Source organism: Cyrtonyx montezumae, unplaced genomic scaffold, assembly GCF_038088225.1.
Source record: "Cyrtonyx montezumae isolate F1298 unplaced genomic scaffold, pur_monq_1.0 scaffold_3, whole genome shotgun sequence".
In the NCBI taxonomy this organism is placed as follows: domain Eukaryota; kingdom Metazoa; phylum Chordata; class Aves; order Galliformes; family Odontophoridae; genus Cyrtonyx; species Cyrtonyx montezumae.
Window position 1 is genome coordinate 79,951,251 of NW_027072034.1, and position 19,780 is coordinate 79,971,030.

General features: G+C 40.1%; 1 protein-coding gene across 1 annotated transcript; it reads left to right on the plus strand.

Moving 5' to 3' along the window:
* Nucleotides 1–7,022: 7,022 nt before the first annotated feature.
* Nucleotides 7,023–19,350, plus strand: TBX19 (T-box transcription factor 19). Its single transcript, XM_065742044.1, has 8 exons — nucleotides 7,023–7,219; nucleotides 12,526–12,790; nucleotides 14,648–14,782; nucleotides 15,541–15,602; nucleotides 16,114–16,175; nucleotides 16,822–16,923; nucleotides 17,212–17,344; nucleotides 18,994–19,350. The coding sequence occupies exons 1-8, from the start codon at nucleotides 7,023–7,025 to the stop codon at nucleotides 19,229–19,231; spliced, it is 1,194 nt and encodes a 397-aa protein (XP_065598116.1). The 3' UTR covers nucleotides 19,232–19,350.
* Nucleotides 19,351–19,780: the final 430 nt, after the last annotated feature.

Genomic DNA, 19,780 nt, shown 5'->3' on the forward strand with positions numbered 1-19,780 from the left:
GCCTTTCACATCCCAGTGTTTAGTTTTAATACCTCTGGGTGTTCCTGGAGAACTCCACAAGTATAGTGTATGGTGTTTTTCCTTCCCCTCTCTGTGAAAGTTCTTTTGATTTCTATAATCATTCCAGGCCTATCAGCAGTCAACACTCTGCAGTTTTACTTATAAAGAAAAACCAACAAAACATGTAATAGTTCAGAGAAAAGAAGAGAAAAAGCGTTTTGCTTACTCCTTGACTAGCTTTTGCAGGGCTGTAGTACCATGACTCTCTAGCATTTTTGTTGTAAAAACACTAGATTTGGGTATGCTGCATACTGCTTTTTCAACTTGTGTACTGTAAGCAGGACCTTTTAGTGTTGTGAGCACAGCCGCTTAGAAGTAGGAAATTTAGAACTGCTTCTTTCACTGCCAAGAAATGGTAAACTTGAATGGATTCACACACACCTTTTCAAGGCTGTAATTCCAGTTCCATGGCCACATTTGATTCAGGAATAGGTTTATTTGACTACAGAGCACATCGTGCTTCGCAATAGTGCCCATAAAGGAAGGGAACTCAAAAGGAGATGGCAAAGACATAGGTGATCACCATAGTGCCACTAGGATTTATGTTGCTTTCTGGTGTTGTATTCTGTTCTTGTGAAGGTCAGGTGGTAACAGATTCACCATATTCTTGCCAATGTGTGAAAACTACTCAGGGTTTGTCACCTCATCTACAAGCAGTTTTGATTTAAAGGTAATTCCCCACTATCAGAGCAAAACACTGTAGATTCTTACTTAAATATTTAGTTATAGTTGTATACAGGCTATTGCCAAGTTTAGCAGTAGAAGATTCTTATATCTTGTTAAAATAATTTATATGTTTGAGAGGTAAACTAATATATGAATGTTCCCTCTTGACTGGTTTCAATCTGAATTAGATTATACCATTTTTGTCATTAAGACTTCTATATGTTTGGAGTTGATTTCATCAGCTTTGGTTATCTGCTTACCAGGAAGCACGGTGGACTTCTTTAAAGGACTTCTTTAAAGCCCTCTAGCTTTCTATCGTAACATCCCTTCAAGGCAGGAATGTTTGCCAGGTGCACTCTACTGCAGAGGGATGTTTGTGTTTTGAATCATAAGGCTCCTTCCTTAACAAAGACCTTGCTCAGTTGCCTACAGCACTTAATTCAAGGCTGACATTGTAAAGTCCTGTAAAGTGCTTAGTATTTGCTGTAGTAAGATTGCCTGCGAGATGTTGCAAAACCCAAGGAAGAAATTTCTGAATGGATATAAAAGGATTTTCTGAAAGCACATTTTAAAAAAAGTAGATCTCATTAGGCTTTGTTTAGATGCTTAATGTGCAATTTTGGGAGAGAAGGGAGTCCTTGCTAAGGGATGGCTTCTGGCAAGGTGCGGGAGGACAGGCCTGGATTGGTTGTGACTTGTGGGTGGATGAGAGCTGTGCCTGTAATACACCTGGGGGCTTAGAGTGCTGTCACTCATACACAGTCTGAAGTTCAGGAAACTGCATTATGGAAAAACATGGATCCTTGAAAGTTGTCTGTTCTTGTTGTGTACTAAGATTGAAAGAGCATCTGTTGAGCTCACGAGAATGGTTCTTACTCCATTCTGATACTTAGTCATGTTAATGAAGACGATGACTGTTGCTATTGTACACATTCAAAACTGAGGAGGAAGGTGACATTTAAACACCCATCTGTCTTAACTGTTGATGTTTACAACCATAGCAAATACTGACCACGTAGGACAGAAGGCACAAAAATGGTACATTTTCTTAAAAACATGTGCCTCACTGTCTTTTGACAACACATTTTTTAACAACCGTGGGAATTGTTTTGTAAAATAAAAACTGAACTCTCAGATTTTCACCACAACGTTTTATATTGTTACTGATTCAGTTTGTTCTTTTTCTGTGTATTTGCACTGTTTGATTTCTACTTTGGTAAATATCTTTTTCAGAACTTTTTCTGTAATGGAGACCTCGGTTACAAGTGTTGTTTTTTCTTCAATAAAGTTGTAATTGCATTAAACAAATTGCTCTTGCAGTTAATTTGAAGATTTTAATGATGACTGATTGCCCAGTGAGGGTGTGGATGCCCCCTCCCTGAAAGCAAATCCACGCTGGGTTTGAATTTAGTGATGGGACTGCTGGAAGGCTGCTACAAACCTATCGCCTACCCTTTCCTCTTCTCCCTCCACAATTTATGATTTATGAGAGAGTATTTTATGGATGCATGTAGCTGGAATTTTTTCCCCTTGTTTACCCGTGCCTTTCACGTTGAGCTCAAGCTTGGTTGTGGTATCAGTGGGGGTAAAGGATTGATAAATAATGACAGGACGAGAGGGAATGGCCAGAAGTTGCGCCGGGGAAGATTTAGATTAGACCTGAGGAAACATTTTTTCTCTGAAAGAGTGGTCAGGCACTGGAATGGCCTGCCTAGGGAGGTGGTTGAGGCACCATCCCTAGCGCTGTTCAAGAAGCGTTTAGATGAGGTGCTAAGGGATTTGATTTAGTAGTTGGGTAGGGATAGTGATAGGAGGATGGTTGGACTAGATGATCTTATAGGTCCTTTCCAACCTAATGAACCTATGAACCTATTGTTAAGTGCTCATCCATACTGAACTATGGAAACTTCTGAGAGGAGCAAAAGCCTCTGTTTTCTTTTTTTTTCTGAAGAAAGCTTCAGACGAATTAGAGAGATGGAATAGAATGTCTAAGCTGCCAATCTCTGGGATTGCTATTTTAAGTTAGCCTATTTGAAACCCTTTTAAGCTTCCCAGGTTCCCATGTGGCATCCCTAGAAGAGGTTATTCCTGAGAGTCTGTGTTATAAAATCTTTGCAGAAATGAGGTGTAACACTAATGTAGCTGGAAAATGGTACATTAGAAGTATAGGCTGGCCAACGTGATTTCAATGCAGCTCTGAAGGGCTTCCAACTATGTGGAGTGAAAACAAATTATTTTGTCATGAGCGTTTACTCCTGTGTTTTCTAGTTGTGTGTAATAGGATTGTGCAGGTCTTGTTACTTTTGAGAGAATCAAGTATTTCAACCAAGCATAATTATTATTAGAATCACAGAACATCCTAAGCTGGAATGGACCCATGAGGGTCACCAAGTCCAGGTCCTGACCCCACACAGCACTACCCAAAATCCAAACTCTGCCTGAGAGCAGCGTCTAAACACCCCTTGAACTCCAGCACTCGGGGCTGTGCCCACTGCCCTGTGGTGCAGACCCTGTCCCTGACCCCCAGCTGCCCCTCCCCTGACACAGCTCCATGCCGTTCCCTCGGGCCCTGTTGCTATTATACCTCCCCTCTCCAGATCCTGCACCATTCTTTGTACTCTCTCTGATGGTTTCGTGTCCTTATCTCGTGGTACCCAAAACTACGCACATTATTATGTTGTTTGGGTTTGTTTTTTTTGTTGTTTTTTTTTTTTTGTAATACATTTATGTTTATCACCAGCCTGACTAGATCATGATTTTATTTTTTTTTTTTAAGATGAAAAATTACTCTGAATAGCGTTTCATGCTTTCTGAGCTGATGTTGATTATAACAGCAGGCAGGGAGGTGCTACTTGAGCAGGCTGACTGAATAACTGCTAAAAACATCCCTGGCCTAAGTTATTGAAACTGTCCTCTCCACCACCCCAGCTGTAATGAAAAGGCTAATCTTCTCTAAGTCTCTTTTAACCCAGCAATCTCTTAAGGGGCTGGATCCATGATTAAAAACAGAGGGAAAGCAGCTGTCTTTTTTATCCTCTCGTAATTATTCCTTGGTAGTCAATAGGTGTTGATTTCCTGGGAGTGTTATGGCGATAGAGGTTACATTTCCCTGTGTTGTTGGGACTGAATGTTCAGGGGCGTTGGTTGGTTGAGTGCTCCGCTGAGAGCTCTGGAGATGGAAAGTGTGAGTCTTGTTCTCTGTGACTTCATCACATCATGAAGGTTTGGCTTAATTTGGAAACATGCACCTAAAAGGCCAAAGAACAGCTATCCAGTGTCAAGGCAAGGAAGGGCCTCTTTAATTACCTTTTTTTCTTCTGCTGTATCTCACCAGCTGGTGGTAGGAATGGGTTTTAGAATGATTTTAATTAGCCAAAACCAGCAACTTGCTTTTTACTGCTGGAACTTGGTGAATGAATTTCAGTAAGCGTTTCAGGTTTGTTCTATCATTGCTGTTTCCAGACCTTGTTGCTTCAATTAAAAATACAAGTCATTAAATTCTTATTTGAAGACTGGAGATGGTTTTAAGTGTTGTACTTGCACTTTTGACTAGAAGGGGTTAGTTCTGGGTAGCTGTGAACCACCAGATTACCGCTTCTTGATCAGAAGTGCCCGGTTCTCTCCCTGGGGTTTCAGAGAGAGTTTTCAATGGTGCACGTTTGGCATGGTCACTTCCTACTTCCTGGGACATCCATACCCATCTACTTGTTTAATTGCACAGCTACAGATGACAAGTGCAAGAGGACTCATTCACATTCTGTCCTACTTTCAATGGCAATGATTGTCATTCACTTTGTCACCATATATCACTTGGTAAGTGCAGTTACCTTTTTCTTCAAATGTTAAGTACGGGGAGACTTCCAGCTAAGAAATAACCCATTTGATACTCAAGAATGGGTTAGGCTTGGTGTCCCAGGAGTAAGGGAGAAGGGATGTTTGGGAAGTATCCATCCAAAATCCATAAATTTAAAGGATGTCTCTTTTCCTAAAACAGGCCAATTATTTGTGGTAAAGATTTCCACCCTTAATATTTTCTAGAAATGAAAAGTCAACAGTAAGCAATCAACTCTATGAATCTGTTGGCTTGGTTTCTCTCCTGTAGACCCTCATATCAACTGTCTGCAAGTAAAGCAGAGACAGTGTATGATGTGATGAAAACCAGTGCATGAGATGGGATTTGTTTGGTTCTGGATGTGTATTTTTGAGTAAGATCTGTGGCCTGGTTATATTAAGCTGATCACTTTTTTTTTTTTTTTTTAATTTTTGCATGCATGCATGCATGCAAATTTGTTATTTCTTTGGCTAATTCTAGGCTGTTAAGATACATCAGTGGTGAGATGTGCCTTGTGGATATTCTGATACATGCATCAACAACCACCCTTAAAGCCCAAACCCTCACAACTGAATCACCCTTCCCCATGTGCAGAACCAGCAGTTGGCCTATGCCCATTGACCAACCACAGGTAACTACTTTTTGGAAAATGCTGAGGTTATCTGGAGCTAAGGTAAAAAAGTTACAAATTTGAAATTAAAACTGTGTGAAAATAAATTTATGAGATTTTTTTTTTTTTTTGTGAGAAGATTTTCAACCATTGGGCATCTTAAGTGATAACTGAAAGCAACCAAGTGTAACTTACTTTTAGTATCTCAAAGTACATTTTAATGTTGTGGAATATGCAAGTTTTAATATGATGCTACAAAGAAATTGCCTTCGTGTCTCTCCCACAGGCACAAAATAAACTGTAAAATGCCACTCTTCTTGATTAAAAATTAACCTCAAAATTTCCTAGTGTGCAATATTTAATGTAGCTCTGATTCCCATGTTTATTTGCATTTTGTGATATAATGAAAGCAAACAAGTATTTCACGATCCCTTATGTGTTTGCTATGCCATTTGATTTCATGTGGCACACATAGGGAAAAATGATAGAGCTTCTGAATGCTTTTTGAGCATTTGAAAAGGAGGATCCAAACATTAATCTATTCAGTGTTACAGGATGTATGCCCTGATATGCAGTTATTTTTCTGGATGCCAAGTGGCACAACTCAAAGTACCTAAATATCCTATGGATTTTAACATACATTCTTCATTTGCTGAACAATGAAAGGAGGCTTGTCTTTATAAATGTCATCAGTGGTCCTCAGTAGGACCCCAAAAAAATCATTTTGTTGTTTAGAAAGCTGGAAGCACAAAAACTCAACAAGGGCTCTTGAGTTAAACAAACGAAGCTCTATGTGAGTAGGTAGAAAATATATTTCTGTAAAAATAAATCCCCTGAGTTTATTTTCATAATCAAGTCCCTCACTATGTCATGTCCAGCACACCAGAAAATTCATAGATGCTAGTGGAGCTAGATGCATCAGGAGGAATTAGGCACTCAAACACTTTATGTGCAGAAGTCCAGTGTTTACAGCTCAGTGGTATTCATGTAGCCTTCGCTTAACCCTTTAGCATGGAACTGGAGCCAGTTTTCTCACATCCCTGTCTCACTGCTAAAGTTGGTGGATTTCTTGGTAAAATCATAAAATAGTGGCTTCATTTACAACTGTCCTTCATGGAAAGTATGTGCAATTGGAGGAGGCTTGCCAGAGAAGGTCTCAGGCTGAGAAGAAAGGGAATGAAAATGTTTGTGAATGAAACTAGAGACCAAGGGGTAGACAGAGCCGACATCAGCAATGGAGTGCAGGGATTCTGCTTTCTCCTTTTGCAATCTAACATGTTAATTTCGGAACTTGGAGGATGTTGATTAGTGAAGCTGATGCGTTTATTCAACATGCTGGTTGAAAATAAGACTTTCTTCTTCTGTCTTGAAGACTATCTTCTCTGTTTAACTGTCTTGACTGTTACTAGCTCCTTCAGCTAGAGTCCGCGTCAGCGGGAATGCAATTTACATGCATTGTTTCAGTCTGGAAATGAAATAATTTTCATTAATGGAAACCTGGTTCTCAAGCAGAACAATTAGACCCACTTCAGGTTGAAAAAAGATAAAAGCATGCTAATTTGGATGGAGGACTCTTCTTTCAAGGCAGCCAATTGAGTCATCAGCCTGCCACCCACCTGACCGTCTGACAGGTAATTAGGAGATAGTCCTTTTTTTGTGTGGAGTGTGTGCATAAACCTGTACATGCTGGTGTCACTGCCCATTGGGACTTCCAGAGGAAAGAGCTAGTCAGTGGCAAAAGAGTGAGGAGGGCACGTTTCTCAGGCTGTGCCCAACGGTCTGACTTGCTTTTTGATTTAGCTTCCAATTTCTGTCTTTTAACAGCCACCCGAAGTTTCTGGCAGTGAAGTCGTCATGGCAGACCTGGGCTGCAAAAAGCCCAGTGACTGCACTGTCTCCAGACTGCTCAGCGTCGTGGAGAGCGAACTCCGGGCAGGGAGAGACAAAGGTGACCCCACGGAGAAGCAGCTTCAGGTTGTCTTAGAGGATGCTACCCTCTGGCAGAGATTCAGAGAAGTCACCAACGAGATGATCGTGACCAAGAACGGCAGGTGAGCGATCTGCGTAGCACTGTGGGCTAAGGGTGGGTGACAGCCGGGGCTGTGGAGAGGTGCAATAGTAAACAAGTGTGTGCATAGGATAGAGAGAACTGCAGTGAGCATGTAGCAGTGTGGTCCCCTAAAAGGAGCGTAGGAGCAGAATGGGGTGTCTTTGCCCCTTTCTGTGAAGCCATTCCTGCCACCCTTTATTCCTGCTGGTGAAACATGCTGGAGAAATAAATAGACAAAAAGAGAACTTTCACCAAGGAGTGGACAGTATCTCTTAAAATCTTCTGGATTGCTTCTTGTGCTACCAATCATTAATGTTTATCACCATATCCATACCTGTAGATCTCAAATGAGTGTACAGAAACAGACCAGTGCTGTTATTTCCCTGTTGCTGTTCTTGTTTCTTGGGCTTTGGTGGTTAAGAGTGTGCACACACAATCTATACTAGAAAGGGGTACAATCCAGCTGTGCTCTGTGGCTTGTATGTGCAGTCCAGATCTGTGTGGTGCCACAGCTGTATCACTCTATAGTTGTTGCTGGTGCACTTAGTGAGCATGGTAGAATACTGACTAACATACAGAGCTTTAAAAAAATAACAAATCATGATGTGAGGAGATCACATATCTTACTATTTGCTGCAAAACCTGGGGAGAAGAATGTTAATTCTGAATCGGATACTGGCTTGAAGGAAGCTCTCCAAAGGGGCTCTGCTGAACTGGGATGGCAACAGAGTCCAAGCAATGACTAGAGGAAAGTTTTCCCTCACAGTGGTACTGAGGGGGAATTTGCTTTATCTACCCTTGCCTCCTCTGCACACCCTCCCCCCGCCCCCACCTCCGTGCACATGTTTCTTTTGCAAGGAAGAGCTGCATAAGAGAGCACGATTAAGAAGCGAGAGAAAAGATTTTCTCACAAGGTGTGACTTCCATCAATTTTGCAGAGATTTTGGTTGAACAGAACTCGTGGACAAGATTGCTGTTGTGCCTGTAGCCTGACAAGCGACATAGGTGGAAGAAATTAAAGGAGGGAAAATCTTGCCTGTTAGCTCAGCAAGGTTCTTTTACAAAGAGAACATTTCTGTTCCAAAAATATCCCTGCTTATTTCCACTCTGATTTCTAGGAACCTATAAGGATAGATGTTGTCTTCTGTTGTTCTTCTTTACACCAAGAAGCTGCTTTTGCTTAATTGGAATGTTTATAGTTCCTGATAGGCTAAAGCAAACTTCTGAGTGGATTTTCACTTAATGTAAGATAGACTTAAACTGTCTCCTTATCAGCATAAGTAACCAAGATGAGAATAGATTTGCAGCAAGTGAATTAAATGGATACAAAGAATTGAGCCTTACCAGCAGGTTGTGTTTTTTGTTTTGTTTTGTTTTGCTTTTTTTTTTTTTTCAGTTTATTTCCTCACTGCTTATGTATGTTGTGATTGCAAGCAATACTATTTATCTCACTCTAGGTGAGTGTATGTACGTAATCTTTTATGCTGCTGCTGAGAAGCAAATCCATCATTATTTGGATATGCAATGTTATATTTTATTTGTAGAAGCTTATTTTTTGTCTTTGTTTTAATTTAGCACTGTCCTCATCAGCTTGCCCTTATTCCTAAAGCCAGTGCCAGTGGGGCAAGTACAGGATCTTTCTATCTGATCAAACTTTAGCAGCCTCGAACTAAAACATTTTAAGAGTATTTTAGCAATCTGCGTAAATCCTTATAAAGAAGTTCCTGTAGCATTAGTGACTACAAAAAAAAAAAGTCTCTCATTTCTGGAAGTATTTTTCAGTAACAAACATGCCAGCACAATGAAAAAAAACAGAATAGACAGTGGCTGCAGCAAAACCCTCTGAACAACTTCATGCTTTTCTAAAGGAGACAAACTTGGAACAGTTTCCTGTGAATCCTGAGCTTCTTTTCAGTGTCTTCAGTGACAGTTTCTAAAGAGATTCTCAAAAGAAAAAGTATTGATCTAGTTCTGCTGCTGCTTACAGCAGAACTCAGTCATTCTTGAAGGATTTGCGAGCACTTTTGAAAACTGTTTTCTAAGATTAACAGGAAAAGCCAGTTGGAACTTAGATGTTTGAAAATGAAGGCAATTTGTATGGAAATACTGCTAGCAAAAATCAGAAATTAAACTGAAACTTGATGTGGGAATGTACCAGAGAATGAAAGGCTATCTGATTAGCAGTCCTCAAGTGTAAAATTCTAACATGCATAGTTCTATCTGCTGTGATTGAGTCATCTCTAATTGGTCCCAAAATGTTCTGAACCACCTTCACTCTTAGTACGTAGATGCTTCTCCACAGCTGCATTGTGCTTCATTATACTAATCACCTGCCATAGCAAAACACCTAGGTACACAGGGAAGATGGATGTGTTTTTAAAAGGGCAGATACCAGTGAAATTAAACTGCATGCAGTGTTACAAGATGTATCTCAAAGGTGCAGCAAGTGTGGTGAGAATCAGTCTCCTATTTTACTCAAATGTATTGTGTTCTATTGGCATTTCAATATTTAAACAACCTGTTTGCTGATCAAGTAAGTTTTCTTGCAATCTTGATATAATTTCAGCTATGCAGTATTCTGAAATGTCCACATTATTGCATGGAGACAGAGAGGGGCCACTATTCCCCTTTATAAGTGGGGAGAATCTGTACTGGGTCAATGCAGACAAACATGGAGAGGGATGTGGGGAAAGGCTTAAATGATAAAGCAACTTTACTAGTTACTACACATTCATATTTGATACCAAACATCTTCCCACTCAAGCTCTATAACATGGAGTAACTTTAGCATATCTAAATAAATGAAAGAGGCTGAAATACTCAGCTACTGCAGTAACAGAGTTCATGTGTATACCTATGTGATCACTGGAATAAATTCTGACTGAGACAAATTTGGGGAAATTGTCATTTGCCATGCTACAGCATGTGGTTTGAACAGTAAAGCCATTTATCTGCTCGACGAGTGAAGTGGGAGGACTTCCGTCGTTAAGGCCTGTACAATCAAAACGTGCTGATCCAAATGATGTGGAGATTAATTGTGCAGCAGAGATTAATACAGGAAAAGGCTGTAACTTATGTGGTACAGCCAGGTCAGAGTTGATGCTGACTCTGCTCTCCTGGGGATAAACTCATGCCTCTTGAGTAGAAAGGCAGAGAATTTTGCATTGTGTGCAGAACTAACAAATCATTCTAAGAAATCTAGCAGAATTAATTTTTTTTTAGGATGAGTTTTCCTCTCTGTTTCAATTTCAGCTAAATACGTAAACCTGTTACTTTGAAGTTGATTGATCTGGGTGTGCAGGAAGCAATGCATCCATGCTTTTTGTCACATTCCTGTTTGACAGCTGGTGCATCCTGGTCAGAAAGGCGTGTTAAATGTAGTGGATAAATTCTTGGCTAAATTTCTCCTTAGAGAGATAATGGTTCAGCATGTCTTTCTCAATGTTGCACTGGCACTGAGTCACCAGGTACTCATACTAAATGAAAGAAGGTGCTGATTGTATGTCTAAAAAGGTAGAAATTGAGTAGGAGCAAAGGAGATGGTCAGCAGTCTGCAGGTGGGGCCTGCTGGAGAGTGTGAGTGCAGAGGCCTTTTGGTGTCACTGGAGAGAGTGAATTTTCAGTTTCCTTCTTGTGTATTTTAGGCATGTTGCACTGCTACCTAACTAAGCCTAGAGAGCTACCGTCACCACGAACCTCATGCAGCAGCTGAGGTGTAACTAATCTCTGTATCACTAGAGAAAAGAAGCTTGAAGACTTATTGTCCTGTGCATAAAAATGTGGCAAAGTGATGGTTGCCAGGAGGCCTCACATTTGTATAAGAATCAAAGGAGGTGATACATAGCACCTACAGTAATTTTCCAAGTAAAGATGCCACGACCTAAAAAACTTAATGGGTAAGGTATCTTTGATGGGAGGTGTCTGTTGTGCTATCTTTTCCCAGTTCCTGAAACTGTGGGAGCTCTACTAATTCCATTGTGATAGATTTGTTCAGGCATTGAGATGCCAATTCAAATTTACAAGTACTGAAACAGAAAAAAACCTGACAAAAGTCTAGCTGTGAACTGCTACAAATCTCCTTTACAGAGAATGGCATAATAAATAAAAGGGAATTAAGAAAAAGGGGAATTGGAATCAAGGACGAAGATGCTTCAAAGTGTTTTCTCAAAACTAAAGGAAGACAGTATTTCAATTTTAGATGCACAAGAAGGTAGGAAATCTGGATGATATGTGTTCTGAGCTTAGTAATGGACAACATTGCATCTACAGTAGAACTAGAAATGGAAGAATGTGATCAAACTGATGAGGACAAGGAATATGGAAGGAAGGGAGCAGATTACTGTAAAAACTGCCAAATGCAGGTTGGACAGCAAGGACCAGACTTTTCAAATTACTTAAGTATGTTCCGACAGTGGAACAGGGAGAGAACTACAGTTAGCTGTTTTGGCTAACTACAGACTTATTAATATACTCATGTAATAAGACTTTAGGATGTATTTTCAAGGAAAAGCCAATGAAATATGTGGAAGATGATGGCATTTTACTAAGTGTTAAGTCATGCCTGACTAATCCTGATGAAGGAAATGAAAAATTTTACACAAGGTAAATTTAGTGAAATTATTAATGCACTTGAGTATTACTATCTGGAAACTGTTTCTCAAGTAGCAGATACTGGGGTTTAGCAGGTGAACCAAAGGAAATGAACCAGTGGAAAGTGGACAACTTAGGCCACAGAGATTATGGAACCATCCCTTCAAAAGAAGAGAGAAAAATTTTTGTACAGTGTTGTGATGGTTATGTGCCTGGCATTACATCCTAAGGGCTGGAAATGGCAAGGTGATTTTAGAAGATATAAGCAGAGTGAGACAAAGTAGAACTTGGCCATTGGACAATGTTCTGAAGGAGAAAAAAAAACACTAAAGTGCAATTTATTGCAGGATTCTGCAATTACTGCAGTTAATCTGTGGTTTGTCTTCACCTTCTTGACCATCTTCGAGTCTGTTTGATCCTGTTCATGCCTTCTTGTCTCAGACCTGAGGATGTATTTAGCATGTCCATATGCAACAGACGCATTCACCAATCTAGAGCAAAACCTGAGTACCCTACCTAATTTTTCCAACATTTTAAAAAGAAAAAGAAAGATTAACCTTTAGGAGGCTTTTCTTCAGCTAGACGGAGGGAGATAGGGAGGGAGGGAAGGTGTTTTTTACATTGACCTAATCTGTGGGCTACTGGCCACAAAGTTACTAAGGCGAACCCTTCAAAACTGGTTTGAAATGGTATATCTGCTTTTTGTTTCCTGAACAGGCGGATGTTTCCTGTTTTGAAGATCAGCGTGTCAGGCTTGGACCCAAATGCCATGTATTCTTTCCTGTTAGACTTTGCCCCGACTGATGGCCACCGCTGGAAGTACGTCAATGGAGAATGGGTGCCAGCTGGGAAACCAGAGCCACCAAACCACAGCTGTGTCTACATCCACCCAGATTCTCCCAACTTTGGGGCTCACTGGATGAAAGCTGCCATCTCCTTCAGCAAAGTCAAACTTACCAACAAGCTCAATGGGAGTGGGCAGGTATGGGTATGGCCTGATATTTCCCCATACACCTCTTGGCTTCAATTGCAAGCACCTACCAATCAAGAAATATCAAGGGTGCATTTATGTAATTATAGAGGCCCTTACAGTCCTCTTCACCCACAGATGCCAATTATTCTCTGGAGGCCACATGTAAACAGGAATAAACAGGGCTTAATTGGCGCTTTCAGATTTTAATGGACTTCTTGATGTTAAGAGAAACAGAGTGATGTGGTTTACTTAATCATCCGGGGGCTTTTGAGAGTTGGTCTTGTGTGCTGGTGTTTTTTGTTTTGTTTTGTTTTTTTACATAGGACTTCAGAGAAGGGGGAAAGAATGGTCACGGGTATTAGGTTTTTGTTGTGTTCCCCCATGTTGTTTGGTGTAAGTGGAATGTTGGCAGGAGTCAGATAGCAGAATAAAAGGCTGCTCCTAAATGAAATAATTACTATGTCTGCTTCTGCATCATGATAATTATCAATATTCTATTGAATCAGCTTTGGCCTTTGGAAAGAAACCACATGTACCAGAAATAAGTGACTTTCTCTTTGAACCCCTTAAAAATGCAAACAGGAAAATTAGTTTTGCTTCATATTTTGTTTTTGATGATGCATCTAAATATAAAATATTGCAAAAGACCTTTTGTTTGCTTGTTTTTGTAGAAAACTCCTACGTTGGATGATACATGTCAGCCCAGAATTTATTTTTTTCATGTAAATTTTGTGTGTTCTCTACCCATTATTTCCATTTGGTTTGTGAGGTACCTTCATAAGCCTTGTGCCTTAATTAGGTAGGAAATCGTCTAAATTTTTAGAGACTGAAGAACACAAAGATGATCTGACTTTTCATAAAGTAACACATAGAATTGGCACACGGGACTTACTGTGTAGCATAGAACACGATCTGAATTTGTAAATTGTAAATCTGCATCTAAGACCTTAGAAAAGTTAAAAGCCTAATGGTATGCACTGTAGAAAGAGAGGGACAGGAACAAAAAGAAGACAACTTGAAGGGTCTAAGAAACCTTGAGGGGAAAGACAGGAGAACAAGATCTGTATATACAGGCAAGGGATGAAGGAGAAAGTAGAAGGAAAGGAGGAAAAGATAAAAGAAAAACGAAGTCCGAAGAAAAGTTAACTAAATGGCAAAGAAACAATTGAAGCTCTTGTTTTAAGTTTTGGCAGCAGTGTTAAGGTAAACCACGTCTCCCACTGTGTTTAAGCATTCCCTTTTGTGATGTTATTAGAAAGTATTAGCAGAAAGCACTGTCAGTCAGTTGACTCTTATTCCATCTATATACAGGCACATAGCACTTTCCAAAATACATTTTTTTTCTTAATTTTAAATATATTTTGTTGCATTAGAGATAATTAGGTAATGAAACAGGCTTCCTGAGGAAGGTATGCTGTGGAATTACAATTATGCACAGCTTTAAATGCTAGGGCAGAGACATTTGCCAAGGCTTGTTTAGGTAAATCTTGCCCAGAAAGATGAGGTGATGACCCTAGCTCTATCCTGGCCTTGTTTCCTGTGATGATAACTCTGACTCTTTCAGATAGCAGAAGCAGGGCAGAGATTGCTCCTTAACTTTCTGAACAACCTCTAGTGCAGTGGAAGCACAGTGGTGTGAAGGCCGTGGCTACTAACACATATGCTGCTGTATCAAAAGCTTTAAATCCAAGCGTACTGTGTTCAGTCCTGCAGTTTGCTAGAACTCAGGAAGGCATCTGCCCTTCTGTTTTCAGTAACAATAAACCGGAGAGGTTTAATCTGTTCTATTTTAGAACGAGAGTGAAAAAACAGCTGTGGGATGGATACCAGAGTGTCACTGAGGTCTTTTTATTTTGTTTTCTGCAGATAATGTTGAACTCCCTGCATAAATATGAGCCCCAAGTACACATAGTTCGTGTAGGAGGCCCCCACCGGATGGTGATGAACTGTTCCTTCCCTGAGACTCAGTTCATAGCTGTGACTGCCTATCAAAATGAAGAGGTAGGTGGATGCCATTCTGTGCTCTTGGATACCATTGGTGAGATATATTAGATCAGCGTGGATAGGCTGGTCGTTCTCTCATTTCCCCACCAGTCCCATGTAGTATAATGCTCCATCCAGTCTAATACTTCCTGCAGTTGAAAACTATTCAGTCCAGGGCCTGGCTGCAGTACTAAGCCAGATTTAGCTTAATATTCTGCAACTGCTATTCCAGATTGGTCCATCTATGCTGGCATTCCAATCTCGTAAGGTAAAAAACCTGCAGTTTACCTCTTACTGTAAAATGACCAACAGTTTTAATGATAATCTTAGCTCTTCCCCCTCCTTAAAATACATACAATTATGGAAAGGCATACCATTCTAAAGGAAAATTTATTTCCAACCCTAAAACTGGAATTGAGGGATGATTTGGATTGTGACAATTGCTCACTCATATGCCATATCTCCTAGCTGCAGATTTGATTTGTATTTGGTTCTCTTCTCAGTTCTCTTGAAAGGGTTTGCAGTGTCACAGGATTTACCAAACTGGACCACACCATTAGGTTGTCCCTTTTGGTGTGCTGCCTGTGGCATTAATCAGTACACAATACCTTACGAAGAGCAAAACTTCCTCCAACCACCCCTGGAAAACAATATGTGGAGATATATTTTGTTTGTCTAACCATGGCAGTTCCACTTAGTTTACTCTGGAAGATGTTATTTCAACTCTCTATTCCAAGTTGCCTTCACTAACATGCCTTGTTTTCTGTAAACTCAAGATAACAGCTCTCAAAATCAAGTATAATCCCTTTGCCAAAGCCTTCCTGGATGCAAAAGAGAGGTGAGTTAATCTTTTTCAGCTCCAGTAGTATTTTGTTGCTGACATGGTTTAAAACTGGGACATCACCATGGAAAAAATAATATATATATAACTTAATCTTGTTTTCATCATCTTAAATCTAGAGTCATCCCACTGAAAGTAGTGGGGAGACTCTATGTAATTGTCACCATGATTCATCCTAATGTGGGTGAGTATCCTCTTCAGGGCAGAAGGACACATGAAATGAGATGGTGTGAGTTTTCCCAGTAATGTTACACACCTCATATGTTCATTACATTGTACTTGCACTCCAATGAGTACTATAATTCAATAGGTCAGGGAAAATAAAAGCTGTATATTTCAAAAAGCATAGCTAAAGTGAAATTGCACTATACCTGTAGCATAGATACTGTTGAACCTGTGTGATAGTCTATGATGTGTTTATTAAAAGTAACCTGTAGGTGCTTGATCAATTTTAAATTTCTTTACTAATTTTGCAGTAAGTTTTACCACTAGATGTTTTCCCTTTCAGAAACCATCCCAAGGATGCACCAGAAACGGTCCCTGAAGGTCAACATATGACTTACTCTCACTGTAAGGTTTTCGTTCATGTGAGCATAGATGCTGGGAAGCTGGGATCTGCTTAACTGGATCAGAACAGCAGTTCACTGAGCCTTGAAGTGTCTTTGCAGAAAGGGACTGTTTAAATAATGATTGAAATAACCTCAGTAGGAAATCATGAGACAGTTTCTGCAGTTTCTTACGGTCCAATTATGATATTAAATGCAGAAAAAAAATATACATAGTGTTTTTAGGGCTTTCTCTCAATTTGTTCTGTATTTATAGCTGTATTTTTGACATCCATAATACTTTCATCGTTAGGTGGCACAAAAAATAAATGGAGGATGTTGTGTTCATTGTAATGATGATCAGGTTTTTCTTTTTTCTCATTTATTTTTGACCTTACAGTGGGATTTTTTGGTGGACTTTTTTTTTTGGTTGTTTGGTTTTTGCTTGTCAGTTGTTTCGTGAAGCGGTATTTTGATATTGATTTAATATTTCTGAGGCACAACTGATCTGCAAGAAGCTTAGTTACTTTACTGAACTGCGGTGTTTTAGTGCAATAATAGTTTTCTTCTCTTTCCCCTCACAGTGGGTGGCTGGTTGATTTCCAACCCGGATACAATGTGTGCATCAGGAAGCTCTAATTACCAGTACACTGCACCCTTACCTTTGCCAGCTCCACACGCTCCCCACGGCTGTGAGCGGTATTCAGCACTGCGAGGGCATCGGGCTGCTCCATACCCACCTTCCTACATGCAAAGAAATCATTCACCTACAGGTACAACTGCTTTGCTTCCAGGGGACAGTCATCCTGACCAACCCTTGCTTTAGTAAGTGAAGTAGTGCAACAATTGAGAGCTGAAATTAGGGAAGAGTAGGATGAGTGTCAAAAAGGACAAAGTAATCTGTTTGCTAGCTATAATCGAGTAAAGCATCCTGCTTAACTGAAAGCTCAACACTCAGAAATGTCTGTCAAAACATCACTAGCTATATGGCAGTCATCAAGAATCAAAAGATTCTTGCAAAAATACATATCATGAGGATTTCTTTTTTTTTCCCTTCAAAGTGAATTTTTTGGAGAGCTCCAGCAATAATCTTCAGGTATTCTCAGGACATGACAGCTGGACTTTGCCATCATCTCCACATGCCAATTTGCTCTCAGTGCCACACACCAAGGGAGCTGCCAGCCCGGGGCCCAGGTAAGGTTATATGAAGACTGCTGGTATTAGGAGTACTGAGGTTAGTAGGACTGCCATAAGGCTCCATACATGCCTGATTGCTTTACTAGTTCCCACCTTTGCTATGTACACAGTCTTCCTTAAGTGAGTCGCTTCTTGACCTCAATTTTCCATGTGTCATGTTTAACTGAAGGACCTATATGACAGCAAGGTTTGCCTGTGCTACATGAGCATGAAATACTACAGAAACAGTAGTTGCTAGTAAGTGTGCACCCTTGCTAAATCACTCCAGTATTTTACCTAGTATACAATATCTCAGGTAAACGTGTACTCCGGAGGTTTAAAAAAATAAATTGTACATACAGATGTCAGCTTGCCTCTGTAGTTGTAGCTTTTTTTTTTTTGCTTCCTACTAAAAGATGTAGTAAGGACTTGAACTTAGGAAGAAATACAAGTGATATTTAGTGCAGGAGTGAGAATTGGGATGTCTATATTCTTTCCATCTCTGTAAGAGTTATCTAGTGTTTGAAACAAGGAAAGGCTGTTTCCTACCTTTGTCTCCATAGAGGCTTCATGCAGGGATGGGCTGTAGGTGAGACTGGAGGAATATAAGCCTGCTTCATCTTGCCATGGCTCACCATGGTCTCCAGCTCCTCTTCTTCCTTCTATGCTTAAGAGCACAGAAAGTGGCTATATTCTTGGCACGATGCCACTGTTTCTCTTCAACTCCTCAATCCTGTGCAGCATATGCTGGAACGACAGCGAAGTTGCCACACTACTAAGAGAAGGAGAGGCTTTCCATGTTCTGCCAATCCATACTTCATGTCTGCTCACATCAAATAACCCAAATAGAAAATAAAGTCTTTCTCAGGCTGATGTGGATAAGTGGGAGAAGTCTCTGCACCTGTTCACATTAGGACTATGACTACTCTGGTAATTCACACCTCATTTCATGCTTTAGTCAGCACCTAGGTATTAAAACATGTCCCAGGTACCCAACTGAGGATTCCTGGACAGATCTTTCTGACAAGCTGATTATCTTCTGCCCAGATGAAATCAATTGCAGTATTTTTTTTCACTAGCACTTTGGAAAGCCAGGATCTTGAAACTCAGGTCTCTATAATCAGTGAGAGTTTTAAAGCCAAATTATTTTTCTCTCCCTGTTCCTCACTATTCTCTTGCATGAAATGAGGTTCTTACTCCACTGCAGAAGTATAACAAAAGGTAATTCATGTTGCATTATAGAAGCATTGGTAATAGAGCAGTAGTCAGTTATAGGATTGGATGGAACTTATTAGACACAGAATTAAGTATTTTCCCCTCATTTTACCAAATAAATTCATAAATTTCCGTATTTTAGGTGACAAGAAACTCAGGTGAAATTATTTAGAATATAAAAACTCAGTAAAAAAAACACTTAAATACTGAAACATAACATATATTTGCATGTTTCTCTCCATGCTTCTCTTCAATGTCACCAATGCTAATGGCAGCTACTGTTTTTTCACATAAGATCTCCAAGGCTGATCTAATTCAGCAACTTGATTGGCATACCTGCTTTTGAGCAGATAACACACTTGACTGTAGAAGTAGGTCTTATGCAGGTTTTTCAATGTTTTGAAAAAAAAATTTTCAGCTTGTACTGCTTTTTCTTTTTTTTTTTTTCCCAGCCATTACCCTTGTCTGTGGTCAGTGAGCAACAGCACTGTCAGTGTCGCCAGCTCAGGAAGCGAGGTGAACAGCAACACTTCAAGCATGTTTCTAAGGGGTAATGTCCCCTTACCTGCTGCATCTTCATCTGTCCAAATTCCTCTGCAGGCAACTGTGTCTGGAAGCATGGAAACTCAAGGGGAAGCCCCTCTAGCCAGACTAGCTGATTCTGCGTGGACATCCTCACATTCCTTTTAATGGACGCACAGCTCAAAAGGAAAGCTCAGCCAAATAAGAGAGACACAAGTGGCAAAGGATCCCCAGGAATTGAGCTCAGAACAGGGATGTGTATGCGGAATACTCCCCATCAAGCATCACTTTCCATAGTGTACCTCTTGTGTGCCAGAGAGACCAAAATGCATAATGCAAAAGGCAGGGGAACTGGCTTATTATTGTAACCTCCCTGCATTATTGAGGGTGATATCCAGAAAGAATCTTTATAGTTGGCTTTGCTTCTTCCTCATCATCAAAATGATCAGAGACATGGGACTGAGTGAAGCTGACATGGCAGCTGGATATTTGCATGTCATTTTAGAAGGGTCCTTTCTTTCTAAAACTGAAAGCCAAGTCCATGGAAATTGTGGACAAGTTTGCAACCATTGGTTTGAAACATCAGTGCTGCTTTAAAAACTTTCTGAATTAATCACATGAGGGTTTCCTGAAACTAAGCTCTTTAGGGAGTTGATATTTGTCTGACGCCCTAATGACACTTGCATATGATATTCTCTGTCCCTTTCCTTTCTCCAG